This window comes from Melanotaenia boesemani, chromosome 16, assembly GCF_017639745.1.
Source record: "Melanotaenia boesemani isolate fMelBoe1 chromosome 16, fMelBoe1.pri, whole genome shotgun sequence".
NCBI lineage: Eukaryota > Metazoa > Chordata > Actinopteri > Atheriniformes > Melanotaeniidae > Melanotaenia > Melanotaenia boesemani.
The window spans coordinates 7182525-7204744 of NC_055697.1; the positions used below are offsets into that span (position 1 = coordinate 7182525).

Genomic DNA, 22220 nt, shown 5'->3' on the forward strand with positions numbered 1-22220 from the left:
AAGACCTTCTGAAGTTTGTGGGTTAAATGTCCCGTTATCATTACTGTAAACTGTGTTTGTGTTTAGAAAATGAAAAGCTTAACTGGTGTAGCAACAGAGACCAAGGGAGTAAACCCAGCTATCCCAGCAACTTTATCAAAAAAATTGGGTTAAGACAACTAGTCAGACCATGACTCCATAAAAAATGGAAATAATTTGACACCGAAACAATGTGGGAATAATGACATTATCTAAAAAAAACACATTTTTAATTGGTTTCAATGGGTAATAATATCTAAGCTGGTGGTTTAATGAAACAGTGGATCCCAGGTTTTTGTTCACAACAGCTCCCAGACAGCATACAAACAAGCTCACACTGCGTAATGAATGGGATTACAAACTACAGAGAGTTTACATCAGTCAGCCCGTCAAGCAACTTGTGCTGATTTTGTAATTTGGGATCCTTCTCATTCACTATAAGGACGCCTGAGCTCGGTGAAAATGTACTTACAGTTTCACTCGGGTTTCCCACAGGAGTTGGCTGAGTGAGAGCGCCGCTTCTCTTCTCTCTGACAGGAACTAGCTCTGCTTGGAGGCAGCGAGTATGAGCTGAATGCAGAGTAAAAGCATATATTCACCTAAACTAGAGGCTTTATTTGCTTTATCAGGAGCTTTTATGAAGAAAAAGATGTTTGGCCTACAATAATCTCTGTGTACTCATATCCTTTCTACAGGCCAGGAAAGAGCAAACGTGGAGTCTGAAACAGCAGAGAGCAAAGACATAATCAACAGTGAAGAGGATCCATAGCAACACTCGTCCACCCCACAAAGCCCACTTCAAGTGTATTTCTCTTGTCTTAATCCTTCCTCCCTGCACAGAAACAGACACACAAACGCCTCGACAAGCAACAACGACCTTTCCTCCTTCTGATGTCAGCATCAAGCTGAGCTCGTCTCTTTGAAGACTCCTTCGCTCTGGCTGCGGAGCTGCTACAACTGTCATCACCTGCACATCACCTGCAGCAAACAAGGTTACATAAGCCTGGAGACATGGACAAAGCGTACAAATGCGGCTTTGGGAGCAGCTTTTATGAGAGGATACAAGACATGGTGCAAGAGTGTCAATCCGTGATGAAAAAGCAAACAAAAGAGAAAAAGTGATGGCTTACCACAGAGGGCATTCTTTTTTCTTTCAGTGGGGAAAAGGACAGGTTGAAATAATAACTTCATTTATTTAGGTGCTGCTATTGCTCACGCTGACTCACAGAGACATTTTATTGGAACAGATCCATTGTTAACATGATTAGAAAGACCCATAATTTTCCAGCTGTGGCCAGGCAAAACGTCTGCAGTGGAAATGTCAACGCAAAGCTGTCAACAAGAACAGCAGGTGCAGTCAGTCAGACGTAAAAACGCTGTAGGACGACGCTTAAGAGTAGTCTGGTTTTAATAACACAACTAGAGCCAATAACAGAGACATAAAACCATAGCTAGAAGTAATAAGGTAATAATATAATGATATAGAATTAACAAATTTGATCTAAACTGGTCTTTTTTATGCTTGTACACAACATCTTGCACTACATATTCTTTGCATCTAATGGTTTGACATTTGAAACTAAGGCTACTCAATTAAAGGCAAAAATAAATAAAAAAAAAGATTAAATTTTTTCATCATTTATTGCAGAGTTGCATTTTACCCACCTTTGATTCTCATCTTAGTTCATGTTTTAATGCTGCGTACACCACTGACACCTTCCCTTCCACAAACATCTTAAATTATTATCTTGAGTTTGCAGCAACAGGTGATGGCTCATCTTCCTTCTGCGTTATGGTAATTCAACACTTTTTAATTTAGGGCAAAAATTATTTAAATAAAGGATCTTAAGGTCTGTTTCCATTGAGCGGTTTCGGTTCGGGCCGGTACGGTCCAGTATGCTATTTACAGACTTTGCCGATAACTGAATGTGAGAAACACCGGTGAGCTTCTGTTGCCCAAGTTTATTTGGACTGTAGTGTATAATAATTTTGTTTGGAAGAGGAAAGAGGTGGCAATGACAACAGAAACCAACTAATTGAGCGTGTCCTACACAGTTGTTCTCAACACCTTACACAAGAATGTGGTCATGTGGAAGGAAGAGCCTAAAGAACAACTCATAAGCATGTTTTTGACCAAGCAAACATGACTTTCTTTAAATTTTTTCTCTTCATGATGACGTACATATCACAACCCCCTGCTGTGCTTGAGAGATGTGTCTTCTTGCATCAGTTTAGGTCGCACGCTACAGCCTCACTAGCAGTTTGACGTGATCTAAAGGCCCAATTTCCCTCTATGCAAAAAAAGGCTATGAAGCACTTCATCCATCTTCTATGTCATTTATGTGCGCAATTTGGTCCATTTTTGGGGATACATACCCTGATGGAGCAAACGGAGTAAACCACCGGGGTAGTGTTGAGCAGTATAGCTGACATGTGACCAGCGAAAGGAACAAAGAAGAAGAAGCCGCCGCAATGTAATTAATGACTGCACAGACTATCTCCATCTACTGCACTACCTACTTTTTTTTCTTTCAGATAATGAACATTATCATGATTTCCTCTACCGTTGCCATGTTTATTATTGTTTACAACTGATGTCTGAACTTGGAGGTGAACTCTGCACTACCCTCTGGTGGATGTGTTGGCTAACAACCATGCTAACGTAAGGGATGAATGTAAGTATTAAGGCAATGATGTTTGAAATGTACGTTTGTGATGGATCATAAACGAGTTGGTGAGTGAGGCGGGTCTATCACCAACACTGGTTCTTAACATAAAAATGGTGTATCGGAGGCTTTGAATCACTTAAAGTCGCAATACTTCACTTTCTAAAAGTAAAAACTCTTCTTTCTTGACTCGTTTGATGTCACAGAGACATTTATGATTTACATTTCTGGAGCCATTTCTGGTCAGCAAAGTCCCGAGGCTGAGAAACCACAACTTTTGCTTCCAGGATGTCACGTGACATTTTAACTGAGTTTTACTTTACCCATCATGTCACATGCTAGCAAGTAAATATAAACACACCGGAAACCCAAAAGTTTATTATTGTTGGAAGAGGAAAAGAAAGAGAGAAAAAGAGAGAGGGCAAGAGAAAAGACAAAAGTCAACACAGGGCTGACTATTACTGACTGCAAAGAGCTCAGAGTACAGGTGGGATACAAGATGAATGCCAAATTAGCCATCGTTAGATAATCTGCCAAGTTCCACGGTGCTTCTTTAAACTATGGTTTCCATTTGTGATGCCTACAATCTTGACACCATCTAACAAACCATCTGTAGCCCCCCCCCCCTACTTTGAACTGAACAGAGAAAGAATATTCCTCACCCCTCTAGTCTGTATCTGGCATACGACATCTCCACTAATGCTGTCATGTTTCATCTTGAAAACTTACTATTGTTGCTTAAATGAGGAACCAGAAGGAGTAAAAATCACTAATTTGACAATATGATCTTGTATTGATTCAAAAGATGACGATTTCATGTAAGTTAACATCAATTCTGCTACAATTTTAAATGATTTTTTTAAATGATTTAAATGATTACTGTGTAAATGTTTGATTGATCATTTCAAACTGGATTTGAACACTGGATCATTGAATCGACGTACCAGTGTGGACCAATGTATTATTACATTCCAAGGAACCAACTTCTAGTGGTCGTGCCAATTTACGTTCTGAAAGAGTTTGAAATTACATTAAGTAACCAGAGTGGAACAAATTCCATGTTGGTGGAATATGTTAAGCCTGGTACACACATAACGATTTTTTTAATCTTATGAGATTTTTTTATCTGGTCGAGACCTCACGCGTGAAGATGAAAAAATCAGTTTTGATCGTACTGTGTGTGGTGTGCTCCGATAATCTAATCAAAGGACAACTCTCACATAACGATGCTGTCCCGCAACTCATCTACAATCTAGTCCTCCGAGCCGGACAAACATTGAAACGTAGAAGAAGAACCGTAGCAACAACTGGCAAAAAACGAAGAAGAAACATAGCAACAACCGGAAAACACAACACACAGCATGGAACTATTGTTAGCAGACAAATACAGAACTGAAAAAATAACAGACTGGAGACGACGTGAACACGGACTTTATTTACTTCCTTGTTCCCCAGCCAGCTCGCTCTCTGATTGGCTACATTCCGTACCACGTCACCATCCACGCAGTCCCAATGCACGAGTTGTCGACATTCCTCAGAAATCAGCTCTGAAATATTGAACTTGTTCAATATTTCTGATTGTTGGGTACGACCCATTTCAGAGCGGATTGTCGGGACAAATCTGCTCGTAGCACACCTCAGACCAATTGATAATTGTACAGGGAAATCTCATGATGATTGGGCGTTTGCCGTCCAAGGTCGGGAAGAGGCAAAATCGGAACAAAAACAGCCCAAAATCATTATGTGTACTAGGCTTTAGGGCCGGTGTAGCCAACGTCGGTCCTCGAGGGCACAAATCCGGCAGGTTTTCCAGATTTGCCTGCTCCAGCCCACCTGACTCAAATTAAATGGATCGAACAGCCTATAAGGATCTCCACAATGACTCGTTAGTTTAAGTCAGGTGTGTTGGAGCACGGAAATCTGGAAAACCTGCCGGATTGGTGCCCTCGAGGACCAACGTTGGCTACCCCTGCTTTAGGGTGCCTCCCTGTGTATGCATTGGTTCTCTCCAGATTCACCAGCTACATCCCACAGTCCAATAGCACGTGTTTCAGGTCAACTGGTGTCTCTAAATTCTTCCTGGGAGCGAATGTGAGCGTGAGTAGTTGCTTTTCTCTGTTTGTTTGCCCTATGATGGCCGGGCAATCTGTCCAGGGTGTAATCTGGCCCTATGCTGCATTGAAATAAGTGGTATAGACAATGAATGGATGTTGGAGTGTTAAAGACTTGATGGTGTTAACAACAATGGACACATTAGGGCTGCAATTAATGACTATTCTAATAGTCGATTAGTCATCGACTATTAAAACGACTAGTCTAATCAGATTATGTATCTCAATTATTAAATGGGTCATATTTCACTTTCAGTTTTGAAATTTTGCATGAGGTTTTTATTTAAGTCCGACGTGCCTCCTCTTTAAATGTTCGAGCATTGCAGATGCACTTCCGTGGTACGCAAGGTCCGCTTTACAAATCTCACATGTATTTAATTTAATTTGTAAGTATAACGTGAAATTCTTTCAGACTTTTGACATCCTCTGCCACCGTTTTGTTCCCTGGTCCTCCGCCATATTTTGCCCCTGGCAGACTTTATTGCACATGTGCAACTCTCAGCAGCGATAGGGAAAAAGACGATGTCTCACACTGTAGGTTTTTTTTTGCCGACAAAAGTCTACGGTCAAATTCGTTGTCGACTATTTTTATTGTCAACTAGGGCTGCAGTGATTAATCAACATTGTCGACAATAGTCAACAATAAAAAATAGTCGACAACGAGTTTACTGTTGACTATTGTTGGCAAAAAAAAGAAAAAACGACAGAGTGAGACATCGTCTTCTTATCTCTGCTGAGAGTTGCACAAGTACAATGAAGTCGGCCAATGGAAAATTATGGCAGCTGACCAGGGAGCAAAACGGTGGCAGAGGACGTCAAAAGTCTGAAATAACTTCACATTAAACTTACAAAATAAATTAAATACATGTGAGATTTGCAAAGCGGACCTAGCGTACCACGGGAGTACGTCTGCAACGCTCGAACATTTAAAGAGAAGACACATCGGACTTACATAACAACTTATGCAAGATTTGAAGCTGAAAGTGAAATAAGAGCCATTTAATAATTATGAGATACATAATCCGATTGGTCGACTAGTCGTTTTAATAGTCGGTGACTAATCGACCATCAGAATAGTCATTAGTAGCAGCCCCATTGTTGACAATGTCGACTAATCATTGCAGCCCTACGCATTATATTTGTTAAGTCATCTCTTTGTAAAATGGGTCATGTAGTACAGAACTGTGCAATTGAGCCTTTCTTTATTTCTTTATATGTTGTCTGGAAAACAGGAAATAGGTGGAGCAAACTATTGAAACATGCTAATATAAAATGAAACTAGGCAAAAAAAAAAGTTGGCTTAAAGTCAATGTTGAGCACCAGTCTGAACTCTATCAGTCAAGTTATTTCTTTCAGGAATAGTCCAGGCTTCTTGAAGGACTTTCTAAAGCTCTATTTTGGATGTTGGCTGCCTTTTTTTCTGTTATTTGTCAAGACTATCCCACAATGCTTTAATAATGTTGAGGTCCAGAATCTCAGGGGGACTCATCACTCCATAAGACCGGTTGCCACCGATTCTCAGTGCTATTCTTTAGACATCTGGAATACTTTGGCCTTTTCTCCACGTTCCCCTTCTTAAGACTGGCTTTCTTACAGCCATCCTTCCAGAGATATTATACTGATTTCACTGAGCTGTTCAATTTTGATTGACAAGTTTTTGATGTTTCGTAAAAAAAAAAAAGAAAGAAAAAAGCTTTACAACAAATTTGACCATTAGCAGCATTAAGGGAGATTGGGTGACATCCCAACAGTACCAGGAGGTTTTTTCCACCGATCTTTGGTCACCACTATGGCCAATTACAGCAAAACACCACTGTGACAGAAAGCCAGCAGCCAAGAAGCTGCACTGAATAAAGAAAGCGAGAGAAATTGAGTCTTTGACAAAGATGAAAGAAAGAGAGTGGCTCAGAATTCAGTGCCCGTAATCAGCCATCTCTCTGACTCCATCTTTATCCTCAACCAAATCTGCTTTCCCTGCCTCAGAAATTTATCCTCGATGGGATGAGCAGCCAGGCACACACTCAGACAGGCAAACACACACACACACACACAAAGCCTACATGGAGAATACAACTTTATTGTCCACAGAAATAAAAATTTGCCTTTAGCTCTTGAATAATGATCAAACAACATGATGCAACAAACAGACATCAGCATGTCCTGCATTCACATGCACAGACACTTTTTGATGACTCCGAAGATTCTCTGGAGCAAAAACAAGTTCACCAAATCTGTGTTTTGCCTAATTAAAGCAGGAATTTGTCAGTTTCTCTTGAGAATTGTAGCATATTCACAACAAGTGCTCTCTTTAAAAAGCGACAGGCTGGTACTGTTCCTTGTTCAGACAAGGACTCGGGGAGTTCGAGACGTCCCTTCATACGGAGACTGGGTAATGGTAAAACTGAACACTGTTCAGTCACTTAAACAAGACAACTCTGGCATTGACAGCTTCACATACTTATCTGAAACAATCGATGCCATTAAGTTTGACATCCTAACTGATAAACTTCAACACTATGGTATGAGCAGCCTACCGTTAGATTGGTGTAGTATTTATTTCTTTTGAGGGTCCCCCATGGTTTCATGTTAGGACCACTTCACTTTCTATGTTAATCACTGTGAATTCTTCGTCTGTATTACATAAAATTATTGGCTGATGACACAAACTTGTTTTTTGCTCACAAAAATTCAAATGAACTTAAACAAATCATGAATAGTGAGCTTGTAAAAACAGACATTTGGCTTCGGTGCAATAAACTTTCTCTCAATATCAGAAAAACAAACTATATTGTTTTCTGTTATAATAAAAATCCTGATGCAAAACAAATTAATCCTAAAATAAAAGCACAGGAATTTACAAGAGTCGACTCTACAAAGTTCCTGGGGATGCTTATTGATTACTTTTTTCATTTCAAATATTATAATAATGATTTGACAAAAACAGATGATCTAATTATGCAGCTTTAGTTTTAAAGTTGAGATATCTTCTTCAACTCTGTAATTCTCACCCATTTTAAACTTTATTTGAGCCTCATTTACATTATTCCAATGTTATCTGGTGTAACACCTTATCAAACCACCTAAAAAAGCTGGAAATTCTCCAAAAGAAAGTCATACGTGCCTTATCATGGTCTAAGAATAATTATCTTTGAAATGCATGTGTAACGTACACAGATTGTCCACAAACTCAGCCATAAATTGTGCAACCTCATTCCAGTCTTCTTTGCTGTGCACACTTATGCCACCAAGAATAAAAAACAAATAACTGGGGAGAGGGAGTCTAAAATGTACCAGCTTTAGTATTGTTTGCAGAAGACTACATTTGAAATGAGCTAGATGAGAAATGAAAAATGTCTAATTTCATCTCCATCTTCAAGAAAAATCTAAAAATGCAGCTCTATCATTGTACAACTAATCTAATTCTAGGCAAATTTTTAATTATATTAGGAACTTTGATTTATACCCTGATGTTTTTTCCATCTGTAGTCTACTGATTTTTCATTAGTGTCGCATAAATATTAAATAATATCTCCACCATATATATTAATCAAATATTATCAGAATGTCAGGATTTTTTCTTGTGTGTCTGTTTTGTATGTTGCTGTAATAAACGAATAGCTGGCCCATATTCTGTTCATTACCATTTTATTTGTAGAAAACTGGGCTCTATTATAAGCTTTGAGTAGCTACCTTGGGGTGACACATTCACACTGCTGTTAATATGAGAAAAAAATATCACTGGAAATGCTGCAAATCTATATGTGTGTGTGTGTGTGTGTGAAATAATAAAATCTAACTTAAAATGGTAAATATTCAGCTTTTCTGGATGTAAATCCCTTTTTTTAAAGCAAATTTTAGAAAGTCGAGGACCAAACGCAGACTTCTGTTTCTGCTTATTTGTTTGTAATTTCTTTTGTTGTGCATTTTGTACTTTTACAGCACACTGGTTTCAGTTTTTGTTCTGGTGCTTCGTTGTCTGCCTTGGTTGATCTGTATGTTTCCCCCTCTCCATCTTTCCCACTTTGTTTGTACTTGCTCAAACCTTTAGACTTAGCCAACTGAAAACAACAAACATATTTATCTAAATTAAGTTTTATTATCGTTTCCACTGTTTTAAGTGACAGCTCTCCCCGCTGTGCTTCCTGACAATCAGCCGGGTGCAACAGCCTGATCAGGTCTGCAAGAACTGCCTTTAAAGTGCAGACGCATTTGCATATTTAGACTTGTGCATGTATGTATTTGTTTTAAAAATGCAAAAAGCAAGCTGATTTCTCTGTTCCTCCTGATTGAGCCTTTTTTAACCTTACTTAAAAGGCCAAAACGTTCAGCTGTTTATGTTTCATATCTGTGATTTGGCTGAATAAACTACAAAAGCAGTGATTCTTCTTTTTTTTTTTTTACATCATTTATAGTTTAAATACCTGACAGCGATGTCAATCTTCTCATCTCATTCTTCAAAAAAAATCTAATAATCATAATTTCCCAAACCATCATTTGAGAGCTTTACATTTCAGGAAAATGAAGCATAAAACCGATATCTCTCAAATGAGGATGAGTGGCCGATGGACCAGACTTAATCAGTATTTATCTAACCACTGGACTTATTTCCCACCCAGAGTAATGTTGTCAAAGAGGGTCAGTGAAAGAGAGCAGCGCACAACCAGGCAGGATGTTCACCTCAATCAATTCCACAGCCTTCCTCTGCTCATCAAACTATCTGCCAAAAAAGCCCTTCTGGCAGCTACGCTTCGACATCAACCTGACCGCTTGATTATGTTTGCAGCCTTTAGAGCCAAACGCCGCTCTAATATTACTGCCTAATGTAGGACACATGCTGCTCTCCAAGAAGCCGGAGGGGTTGGAGGGGGGGGATACAGTTTCTAAGAGACATGACAGACAGCAAAAGACATCTAGAGTCTCTAAGTCAGCATCAACAAGGCAGTGCACCATGATTCAGCCAGGCTGTTATCAGCTCTCAGCAGCTCTTTGAACAATGAACGAGGTAAAAAAGAAGCAGCTGCTTTACAAAGGCGGCGCAGAACCAGCGCTTTAAGAGTTCAAGGTGATCAGTGGCTCTTCTTTAAAAAGCATTCCTGCCCAAACCAGGCACGTATGTTCAGCAGATGAGGTTTTTCTCACTGACTACATCTAGAGATGCAAATGTTTTATAATTACATCAAAAGCATCTCAGCACCACTGATCCATCATCAATCCATATGCATGATGACAGTGGCTATGACAATGTAAGTGATTAAGACAATGATGGTGATGATAATGCAGCCGCACTGACTGTTATTTGTGTTTTGTGGGTGGGAAACTCAGATTTTTGACTTTTTTCATTACAAAGATGATCCCTTGCTTTCTCCTCACACTCTGCAGGAACAAAACTGAGGAAAAAATCTCGGCATGGAATGGTTCAGCCCTCTGCTTCCAAGTTTTCACTCTAATCATACAAAATCATTCTGGACAAGAACATCTCTCTAAACCTTAATATATTCTTAATGTAGGTCTTAGCTTTGATCAGCTGCTGCAAGGAGGAGAGCACACCACTTAAAGCTGTAGGGCCACTCCTATCCCTCTCTATATCCACTCGCCTTGATAGTAGTCTGAACCAGAGCTGGACTGACAAAATGCTATAGCCTTAATTGGGTTAGCCTTGGATGAAGGTGCACTCAACACACACATATGACCACATCCCTGCAGTGAAATGACCTCATTTACTCAAGTTTAGCCTTGCAACTTGGCCAGAGCGTTTTTTTTTTTCTTTTTAAAGATAGCTCTGCAACATTTCTGGAGTCAGTCACAAAGATTCACTGCTGAGCTTATTGGGTCCGCTTCCAAGAGGCTTACTTCTCCCCATATACTGGCAAGACAGTGAATTAACATTACTCTCATGTATGACACTAATCTCGCTTTAATTATGCAATTAATACTATGTCTTCAAATAGTCCATGTTGCAAAACTGAGTGCATTCAGGCATTTCAGTATTTTCTCCCAGCAGAAGCAGAGATGCTACAGTGCCTGAATAAACTTTCTGCCCTGACAGAAGGAATGGATTATCTGTGAGGAAACTTTCTGTGCTGATGCACTGCAGCGGATAAGACAAAAATATAAATGTTAAGGCTACTTTTTATCTCCTCTGGGTGATATAACTGAAACAGTAGCTGCAGCTGGCTGAGTAGGAAGATGGATTTCACACCTCCAAAAACAAAGTTAGTTTGCTCCTTATTTTAGGTTCCACAAGCCTCACATAGAAACTTGGAAAACTAAGTTTAGACATATGATTTAAATTACATGTTTACAGAAGTCATGTTTGCAGGCGTTTCTACTTTTTTCGTCACTCACCATCTTCCTTCTCGTCGAAAACTGGTCTCTTTGAAGAACTATTGGCTCCCATCCTCTTCTTCCACTTGCCCCAGTGAAACATTGATGCTCAGATTGCATTCCTCGCCTCTTGAAGAGAAACTACAGCTCTGTGTTGGACACCCTCCTTAAAAGACAGTGATACCAGGCGTACATTTCACCCAAACCCTTGTTCGTTAATTTGCTTTATCTGTCCGTTATGTATTTTTCTTTCTTTTTAGCAGCAAGGGCTTAAAGTCTTTGCAAGGCAGTGAAATGAGCGAGTGCGAGCACGTGCCGACGGACTGTGGTGAATGTGTGAAACAAAGACAGTTGTGAGTTGGAGCGGTCGGTTGGAATAGTCACTCGGTGTTGGTTGTGTTCAGTTTTCTTCCGCAGTCGAACCCCACAGACTTCTGTTTGTCGGTGCTGAGTGAGAGCTGCGTCAAGGCGGACGTAGTTAGCCGGAAGAAAACCGGAAGTTAAACAGCGTTCCCTCACAAATAAAAGTATTACATGTTAGTACAGCGGTATGGCTAAAATGGAGATTTAGAACTAGTTCTGTTCATTCAGACTGAATTTACTGTCCTCAGTTGTTACTTACAACACTTCCACTGACAGATGAACGTTGTTTTTTCTCCAGCTGTTTTATACCTATCTCATTTAGGGGCACTGTGTGTCATATTTTGGTGCAAAAAATTAATACAATGTTACTCCAAATAATTATTTTCACCGCGGCATTTAACCCATGCAACTCACGAGTAAACTTATTTAATCGGGAGTGTAAAGAGTAAGACCCAAGGGCTAAATCAGGGTCCAATGTGGCCCACGGGATGAATTTGGTAAATATAAAAAATACCATAAAAGACTGATAAGTTGTTGTTGTTCTTGTTTTAATAAAAAGTAACTGTAAATTGTAATTTGGCCATGTAAAGTTGCATTTTTTAATGTTTGAACAGGATAGCTTGCTCTATCTTTTATCTTAAATCTTTCCTACTTAATAGATCTCACGTCAGTTTATGAGGTGAGTCAGTTCAGGTGGTCAAGACTACTACACTTATGTTCAAATATACATTTAAAAATACTCTAATCCAAATGTAAAAAAATTTGCTTTTCAGTTTCAGATAACTATGATTTAGTAGATCTGTTGTGATTTGTAAATTTTAATGAACAGGCTGATGAACTGATGAACTAGGACAAAATCATGTTGAAACGGCACTTAAATTTTAAAAAGAAAATGCAAGTTGTTCATAATGTTTTCTAATAGGATAGTTCATTCAATGAAAACATCCTGATAATGTACTTATTTGCATAAAAATAGGGGGGAATTGGAAGTTTTTATATATTTATGGGCTTTTGAGTTATTATTTTACTGGTCTGACACACTTGAGATCACAGTTTGGCCCTGAACTAAAATGAGATTGCTCTGGTTTTCATCGAACATTTACCAGTATTGTTTTTATTTTTAAGATGGTAACCCGAAGTCACTTCTTCGTATTCCGCCTAACTTGACATCAGTGAAAAATGTGACAGTTGCTGCTGGCCAGTGACTGTAGTTGACGTAGCCGTGTTCACCGACTGCCATACACAAGAACTCATACAACAAACCCAACGGAGAGGCGAAGTGAAGCGGAGATACTTCCGTACAAAACGGAAGCTTTTCCGCTTAAATGCAAACCGTCACTTTCCCAAACGAACCCCACTGAATTATTTCACAACCTCATTAGAAGATGGATGGGTGGAGCCGGATCACTGAGGGGGAAAAACGGATTAACACAGTCAACAAAATGTACATCAGCATTTATTTGCTCATGTTGCTGCATTTTACGTAAAGTCACATTTGATCCTCATAGAAAACAATAAATATGTTATTATGTCATTTGGTTTTCCAAATTAAATATTTAGAAATTTTTTTTAATATGTTTGGAATTTCGTGGCTGCTAACTTGTTTTGCCCGTAAACAGTTGCCGTAGTTTGTGTGAACTCGTTGCCATGGTTACGCCGTTAAACTTGCGAGCCAGTGTGATAAGTTAGCTTAACTTTTTCTTTCTTTTCAGGCAGTAAGTAATTTTAATGCGTTTAAGACACGATTATGTACCTGATTATGATTATGTTGACTTGTTAGCTGTGGTGTCACAGACTGAATAAATTTAAAATTGCCAAGTTAAGCCTTAGCCGTTATTTTCTACAACAGAGAGAAGACTGCGACCGCAAAAATAAAAAATAAAAGAAGCCACTTTTGGCCCCCGCTGAACAAAAGTTTGAATCCTAAACATGCCAGAATGACTTCTATAATGACTTCTCCGGAGAAAGAAGGAGACAACCGGCTACGCTTCGTCTTTGGGAACGGTGTTGTCAAAACACAGATTCAACAAATTATGCCTGACGATGCTGAACCGCATGAGTCCGCCAAAAGCTGCTCCACAGAGATGTTGTGTCTGAGGAGATCCAATCTAAAACAAGTCCCAGATACTGTTCTGAGTAACAGCTCACTAACGGTCAGTGTGTGTCTTTACCAGTTATATCCTGTATGTATTCTTCTGTTTTATCTATTTATTCTAACTTGTCTCATTCCCAGTATCTGTGTCTGGAAGGCAACCAAATCGCCAGCATCCCAGATTCACTGTTTGTTAGTTTGCCCAAGCTTGAGTGGCTAGACCTCAGAAAGAACCAAATTACATCTCTTCCTGCAGAAATTGGCTTTCACAGGTCAGCTTGCAACTACAATATTTAAAGAGTTGTCTAATGGTATTTGTTATGTGTGGTTGATTCCAGCTCCTAAAAATCACAATGGATCTTTTCTCGCTCTCTTTCTCCCCCTCTCTCTTTCTCCCCCTCTCTCTTTGCACAATTTTCCCCTTTGCGTTTTCATTGTTCAGCTAGAGACAAAAGATGATTCTTGATCAAAGCATAGCACTGTCACTCATCTGATAATCTGCGGTTGTGATCTTGTAGGTCTCTGAGAACACTAGCGCTAGAAGGGAATCCAATCTCAGAGCTTCCACCAGAGCTGGGTGAGTTATTAGCATGTCTCATGCTTTAAAGGCAGATTTTTCCTTTTTGTTTTATGATTGTCAGCTCTGAAAACAAGCATATTTACATTTGAATCACGTGCAATCAAAACTAAGAGGTCATTTATGCAGTTTAGTAAAAAAATTATTTGATCCTTGCTGTTATTTCTGCTACTGCTCTGTTGCTATCATTTCCATTATTATTGTTATTTAGAAATTTATAGTATGCAAGCGTCTTCTGTGTGTAAGTTGCTACACAAACATCATCATTTGCCTTTGTTTTCAAGGAAATGTGACCACTCTCAGAGCCCTGTGTCTGAGAAACTGCCCCATCCGTTTTCCTCCACAAGACGTTGTGCACCAGGGATACAAGTCCATCCTGCAGTATCTGCGGAGTGTTCTGGCAGAGCGGACAGTTAACACGAGGACCTCTCCAGGTGAATCAAAGGCACTTTAACTTTGAGCTGCACACCAGCGATATGCACACATGTACTTCCAAGCCATCTGCTCTTTTTGTCAAAGATAGGACGCCTGGTAGCAAAAAATAGCTCCTCGCCCTGGTACCACTTCACTGGCGTGACTTCTGTTCCCTTGGAGACGGCTCGTGCCACTCGCCTGACCCCCCTACCCCCCTTCCTATGCTCCAGCTTCCAGCTCTGTAATATTTTTAGCCAGATGAAAATGATCGATAACCTGTGGGCTCTAAACAGGAGCTCTATGTCACTGAGCACTGTCTGGAGGTAATCACTGTGAGAAGCCCAGGACAGCCCTCCGCAGGAGAGGCTGCTGCTGCACAATGAGCAGAGCCAGATCCCTCAATCAAATGATTTATCTGCCTGCATGCAAGGTTATTAACAAAGATGAGAGGGAAATCTCATTTTATTTACTGTAATTGGCTGAGAGTGTAGGTCCAGCAGATGTGATTGCACAGCACAGCTTTCATTTACAAGTGTGACAGCACATAATATATAGCATTTTTTTGTGTAATTATGGTTAAAAGCTACATCTAGCAACACATTACATGTGGGACTCAGAAAGAAATGCTGTCCTTAGTAAATGATACTAAAAACTCAGTGACCTGTAAGTCATTCAGACAGTCATGATGTGTTTCTACCAGCCATGATAGCTGTCGATAGCGACCATTGTTGCCAGTAACATCTGCCCTCACAACATTTTTTATGCTGCCACGATTGTTTCTTTGCCAGCGGTGGAGAAGCTACAGCTGTCAGAATTGATAGAGTCCAATATGGAGGAGCAGGAGGAGGAGTCTGTGGATGAGGATGAGATGAAGAAGTTCAGGGAGCTCAAAGACAAGTTCATCCAACTGGAAATAGCTGAGCTGGCCTCGGCAGCACACAGTGATAACAAGCCAAAATCACAGCTTCCCGTTGCCCCCAAAAGGTAGGTAGAAGGGTTTAAATGTGAGGAATATGAGGTGATTTTCTGATGTGTGAAAGTGAAAAAATTGGGATAATAGTTTTAAATAATGAAGATGGATGATAGTCTAAATCAGGATCTCTACATTACCTTACAAACTTCAATATATATAATACATATAATATTTAGGGATAACACCAGTCAGAGTCCCTCCTCTTACACGTATCTTGCAAAAACTATATTCTATTATTAGGTGAACTCTGAGTTGACAATATTCAGGTCAGTTCCAGTTTATTGTCATTTGCATGTATACATGAAACTAAATTTGTACTCAGGACCAGCACTGTACAACATCCTAAAAGAATAATCTATAATAATTTAGTCTTATAGAAGAATAATTATAGCAATAAATAACAGTAAAACTTATTAAGTAAGTACTGCAGTGCACAATTAAAACAGAGCAGCATGTTAGGAATGAGTAAAGCAGCAGTGTTTGCTGGTAGCAGCATGACAAGTGGCACAGCAGTGCATTGGTGTGGCATAGAGTCCACGAATTTGATGCCCTCTGGTAAGAAGCTGAATTTGAGCCTGGTAGTCCTGGTTTTTATGCTCCATAGCCTCTTGCCCGAGGGTAGGGGTCAAGCAGTCCATGAGCCGGGTGGGTAGAATCCTGGCTCCTGCACTTGCTGATATAGATGTCCTCTATGGAAGGAAGACTGCTGCGGATGATATTCTGGGCAGTTTTCACCTCCCTCTGCAGTGCTGTTGGTGATTGAGAAGTTAACATACCAGGTGGTGATGGAGCAGGTGAGTGGACTCTCCACCTCACACCTGTAGAAAGCTGCCAGCACTGAAGTATTGAAGCTGGCCTAGCTCAGCTTCTGGAGGAAATGTGTTAGTGGGCCTTCTTTAAGATGTTGGATGTATTTATGGTCCTCTTAAGGTCCCGGAAAATGTGAACTCCAACGCCTTGTTTCCACCAACTGGTGCGGGTTGGGACGGGACGGTTAGGGTGCGAATATGGTTTGTAAACTGTAATCTTGTTGCATTTTGAAAGCCAACCATAATCTTACTTCGTATGCAGAGTATCAGCCGGATAGCGATAGATGCCTCAGCTACGAAATAGCATGACACCATCGCAGCGCAACGCCCTCCTTAAAGTATAACCAAAACACAACTCAGCTGTGTCCCAATTCAGGGTCTGTACACTTCGGGATACACAGACTACGTAGGCTACGGAATATCCTACGTAGTCTGTGCACTCTGAAAACACTAACCGTTCGTGAAATGGGATAGCCTACCTAGCCAATGCGATAGCTAGGTGCCATAGCAGTAACATAGGACGTTGAATCTCTTAAACCTCTGAAATTACTGAGTTTGCATATCAAAGGACACTTTAGTGAACGTCAACACTGACCGAGTAGTAATGAACCTGCGTTGTTTTTATGCCAGGTCACATGCAAAGTGACTTTTTTTCTCAACCAATCAATAGATTGCAGTGTGTCAAACTCCTGCCTTTTGGGTCGGGTTGGTTAGATTGGTACCCCAATGGAAGGGTGCCAACAAAGTAGGATGGGTCAGGTCAGATATAAGGGTACTTGTTCTAGTTTTTACGTGTGGAAACACAAAAAAATGCATCCTGACCCACCCCGTACCAACCCACACCCGTTGGCCGAAACAAGGCTCAAGATACTTAAATCTGTGGACCTTTTCCACTGTTGTTTCATTGATGAACAGAGAGGAGGGGCTGTGGCTCCTCCTTCTAAAATCCACAACCAGCTCCTTCGTCTTTCCCACATTTATGCAGAGATTAATTTCTCTGCACCAGTCCACCAGATTCTTCCACCTCCTGCAGGTACGATGACTCGTTTTTGTGGGCTTTCAGTCCCACTACCATTTTGTCGTGTGCAAATTTCACTATACAGCCGCCTGGGTAACTCACAACCGCCGGTGTAATATCTGGAGTGCACTAATGTGCCTTCTTAAAAACATGTTCAGAATTTCAGCATCTGTTGTTAGCTAGCACTACTTTCCTTCATCCTTTACTCTTCCCACTCTGTCTGCTGTCTCTGTCCGCCTGTATTGTCTTATAGTTGAAACACATTTAGAAAATTATCACTATGTCCGTGTTGGCACTATTAGCTTTTTACGTTCATATCAGTGAAGTTACATTTCCCACTTATAATAAATTTCCTTCTCCTAGCTTTCTGTTTTACTCCTGCCCTTCATAATATACATCTTCTTTTCACTTATTACAGTTTCCCTTAGGTGACTAATAATTCAGCTTGTCTGCATTTATTCTGAGCATTAGTTGGGCTTATAAAAGCAGAATCATATGATCCCATAGGTAAATAACTGCCACTAAATAAATAAACAAGCTTCCATAAAGAAAGGCTCTGTCTGTGGTGCCAACACATGTTCCTACTGGGTCTGTAAATCACTCCATTGCAGAGATTTTCAGGTTTTAGAGGTTCAATGGCTGCCTTGCCAATGCTTTGATCTTTACTTTCTTCTACAGATTATTCAGGACTGGGCTCCAAAATGATGTTCCTGTTTTCTGCTGGAGACTTAAGCTTTATGTTTTGATGCTAGCTTGGCTATTTACACTCCAAAATGGATTGATTTTAATTAAACATAGAGGGGGAAAAATCGGATGGGGAGAAACAAGGTTTGCAACAACAGGAATATTATGACTGAACCTGCAGCAACTGAAAACAGATGTGAAGATGTTAGAGAGGGGATTAGTGGGCAGGAAATTACAAGAAACATGATCAGACAAATCATGTACTTCATATTTTGATTGATTCTTCTGTTGGTTCTGTCTTGTTAATGGGGCTCTCATGCAAATAATAGTGAAACCTGCAACAAATTCCATAGAAAGTCAGGACCAAAAGAACTTAGGGGTATTAATATGGTAAAAACGAATAAATACTCAGAATATTACTACCATTAATAATAATTCATTTATTCAGAGGAAGTGACAAAAATAATTAAAAATTGCCCTCAAAGGATGGTTTGAAGTTTTTGAATAGTTCTACCTCTACAGAGCAAGAAACCATCAAGGAATCTGGAGGAATTTTAGTGCTTAAAGGTTGCAGACCAAAACTGTAATCCCTCAGACAGCATTCAAGATCAGCTGATATAACTAAGGCAAACCTCTGTCAAGCACTTTAATACAGAGTTACATTCACAAATACCACCCAAAACTTTACTGTGCAACAAAAGAATCCACATGTTAGCTTTGTTCAGAGGTAGTGGCAGCTTCTCTGGGCTCGGAGGCATCTGAAATGAACCATAGACCCCAGTGTCCCGCGGTCAGACCAATCAGTATTCCAGAGCTCATGTAAAAAATGGACACCGTGCTCAGATGCTCCCGATTTTTATCCACAGCAAGTCCAAAATCCAGGCACTGAGATGGTATGGTCTGGTATCAGTTCTCTTGGCAAAGCTCATCTATGCTGATGCAGAAAAGTACATTAAGCTTTTAGAGTAACATACATATGATGTAAGACAGACAGAACCTTTAAGTTTTGTTGGGAGGAATGGCAACATGACAGAGGAGACAAAAGCTTCCCTTTTCTGATGTTGTAGGAATGACCTATCAGCAAGACCTGAAAAACCAGCAAGACAAAACATAAAATACCAAAGAAATTTTTAACAATCAATGTTTTTGATTAATTTGCTATTTTAATTCTATAATTTTTCCAATTCAGTACTGTACAGGAACCATTGGATTTAGGTTCAGGTTAATTTATTTATTCCCACAGGTAAATTTGTTTTGCAGTGACATGACATTCCTGTATACATCCATAAAATTCTCCACCAAATGCAGCATAAAACCAAACAATGAACCTATTGCTGGTACTGTAAATAATTTAAGACTTAAAATGTTTCATTTTTATCAGAGCCTTACGTCATACCATTTTATTCATCTTCTTATGTAATTTTCAGATAGAAAAAAAACATTAATGCAACTAAAATTTTATTGCATATCAAATTCAGGTGTGTGTATGAGCAATTTAGGGTCTATTTTGTCAATCATTCAATAATATTCTTCAACTTGATATAGCTTATAAAATAACCTGTTTTTATAAGACATTTTTAAAGGTCTTCAGTGTGTTTTTTTTCTTTTAAAAGCATATCCATGTAGCAAATATTACTTGGGAATAATATTTATTTTCATCCTCCATCTATCTGAAGAGAAGTGTTATTTGCTTTTCACTGATGGGAGGGAGCAGATAAAATAGTTGTTGTAGCGGATACCTTTAGTTTGTCATTGTGAAGGACTTAATACCCTGGAAAAGGATGGCTAAACACTTTTTAATGACATTCTCCACAGAAGGGACCAGGTGATATAAATCTCTCCAAGCTGTTTCCGCTGAGACCCAGAACTCCGGAGAGAAATGAAAGTAAACTTTTTGGTTCGTCTTTAATTTAGCAGGAAAAGTACAATAACCAAAGCGGGCATTATTCCTGAGCTTCTTCTGTCTGACGCTCAGCATAAGAAAAGGCTGCAAGAGAAGAGAAAGGTTGAGATGAGAACATAAGCTGCTTCAGTTTACATTACATTTTCTATATACTTTACTGTTTGCATTGCTATAGTTTACCATTAAATTAGATTTCACCAGTAGTCAAAACATTGACAGAAAAAAAAGACATTACAGTGATGAATCAGCCAAAACAATTAACCAGCGATTGATGTTTCCAGACCTCCTCATAACCATGAAACAAAAACCCAGAAACAATCACACTCCTTTTTATTTGTCTCTCCCTGCACAAGTCAACAGACGCTTCAGAAGAGGTGCACACAAGCCAAGATGACAAAGGACAAGAAAATGTCAGAGCACAAACAGAAGAGACGGGAAAGACAAAGAAAACCAGAGGTACGGCATGTCATGGATCAATGCTTGTCAACTGCCCATCCACCAGGGGGCAGTAAAGCACCACCTCTGTCTTATTGACAAAAAGACTGAAACAATAAATCCACTCTATGTCCAGAAGATTAATCAGTTTGATGCTAGTAACTTGCTTTTCAGGTAGTAGCCTAACTAATACTCTTGTTGACAATAAGTGCAGGCAGTATTTGTGGAAACACATGAGGCATACACACACAGGTGGATGGTTTGGAGATATTTGGCCATTAGCTACATTTTTTATTCATACAGCAGAAGAGTTATATATTTTTTCAGCAGCATCGGGGTAAATAAGCAGATGTTTTAAGGTAATTTAAAACACTGAGGCCGTTGTGCTGCAGCTTTTATGTGGGGCTGCAGGCGTTCGCTTGGTAGGATATGTTGCAACATCTGTATCATCCTTTCTGCACTCAAGCTCTGCAATAAAGGAGAAAACACTGTCTCACTCTGTTACAGGAAACAACTTCAAAACCTTCTTCCAAGGACAGGAGTGGCACTTTTCAGGGGCCAACATGTGCCATATGCACAGAGACAGAAGAGGGCAGGTAAACTGGAACTCTAAATGTCAAAAACATTGTCAAGTACAGTCCAGGAAAATCTAAGCCTCCAGCACTGACCCAGCAGTGTTTGTTTATTTGTTTGTTTGTTTGTTTTACTTTGTCTGGTCGACATGCATATTAGATTTGACAGTAAATGTTTATGAGGGATCCCCACCAATTTCTAATGTTAAAAAAATGTACATTGCATACTTTTAAATTAAGCTATCCTCAAGAGTTTTGCATGGTTACAGTTTGAAGCCATGTGACTCAAGATGTAAAGCTAGAGACACCTAGTGGACAAAGAGAGACTGTACACATATCACAGAGCATTAGCTGTGCTTCCTTTGTTCTGTTGTAATGACAAAATGCCTTTAAAAAAACACACACACACGCACATAGCTCAACATGTGCTGTTCTGTTTTTATTAACTGAATCAATCTTAACCAAAAACATAACTTATCAGTCACTGCCACTACACATGTAATCTGCTAACTATCAACAAAGCCTATCATGTTAATATCCATACCATAGCATCCAAATACTACGTCGTTTTAGTTAAAAATTTTGACCTTTGGCCTGTTTGGCTCTCTAGATATGCCTGTGAGCTGCAGCATCATATCCATGCCCGTGCAGAGAGGATACAGGAGAGGCAAAGGAATCCCAGGGGCACTATGGCCGAGCAGATGGCAGTGACAAAGGAGGATGTGGAAGATGTGAGGCCCACGATTCATTATTGGCTATTGACAAAAAGCCATCAGTATTGAAATCACATCACTCATCTAATTCTTTTCTCTCTGTGCATGACAGATGAGGAAGCTACGGGAACAACTTCTGGAAAGGAAAAGAAATCAGGGGACACGTTGTAAAAGATGTTTCTATAATTTCACCGACCCCTGGCAGAGCCTTTTTTCCTAAGTTTACTCAACTGTGGTTTGAGTTTTGTTGTGTTGAAACTCACACTGAATATTGATTTTAAAAACAGCTGATCCAATATAAATGGCCATTGTGATCCTGAAAATAAATGTCTGAAGTCTTTTAGTGGGAAAGGAGTGTTTGGAAATTTTTCATTCCAGGATTTGCCCATGACACCTTCTCCATTATAAAACACTGATTATATATACAAAATAATACATTTATTTATTGTGTTAAAATAATCTGTTAGGTTTTTAAAGGGATCATAGATTCACTAGATATTAAAATAATTATTTTGTGATAAACTATCAAATCAGTATGTATTTTGTAC

General features: G+C 39.5%; 2 protein-coding genes across 2 annotated transcripts in view; one reads left to right on the forward strand and one right to left on the reverse strand.

The window, feature by feature from the left end:
- LOC121655782 (serine/threonine-protein kinase 32C-like) overlaps window positions 1-11585 on the reverse strand; it is a 134132-nt gene extending 122547 nt beyond the window's left edge. The window contains exon 1 of the mRNA XM_042010623.1: window positions 11141-11585. Within this exon, the coding sequence (XP_041866557.1) occupies window positions 11141-11222 (82 nt within the window). The 5' untranslated portion in view covers window positions 11223-11585. The remainder of the gene's footprint in view (window positions 1-11140) is intronic.
- Window positions 11586-13085: 1500 nt separating this feature from the next.
- LOC121655657 (leucine-rich repeat-containing protein 27-like) lies at window positions 13086-22012 on the forward strand. Its single transcript, XM_042010442.1, has 9 exons — window positions 13086-13635; window positions 13716-13846; window positions 14093-14151; window positions 14436-14585; window positions 15354-15549; window positions 20306-20408; window positions 20895-20983; window positions 21570-21690; window positions 21785-22012. The coding sequence occupies exons 1-9, from the start codon at window positions 13420-13422 to the stop codon at window positions 21890-21892; spliced, it is 1173 nt and encodes a 390-aa protein (XP_041866376.1). The 5' UTR covers window positions 13086-13419; the 3' UTR covers window positions 21893-22012.
- The last annotated feature ends 208 nt before the right edge of the window (window positions 22013-22220 follow it).

Bases quoted from the DNA above. Each gene is read 5' to 3' on its own strand.
- LOC121655657 (XM_042010442.1), top strand. From the start codon at position 13,420: ATGACTTCTATAATGACTTCTCCGGAGAAAGAAGGAGACAACCGGCTA. The intron at 14,152-14,435 runs GTGAGTTATTAG...TTTGTTTTCAAG, and splicing joins AGAGCTTCCACCAGAGCTGG to GAAATGTGACCACTCTCAGA. The intron at 21,691-21,784 runs GTGAGGCCCACG...TGTGCATGACAG, and splicing joins CAAAGGAGGATGTGGAAGAT to ATGAGGAAGCTACGGGAACA.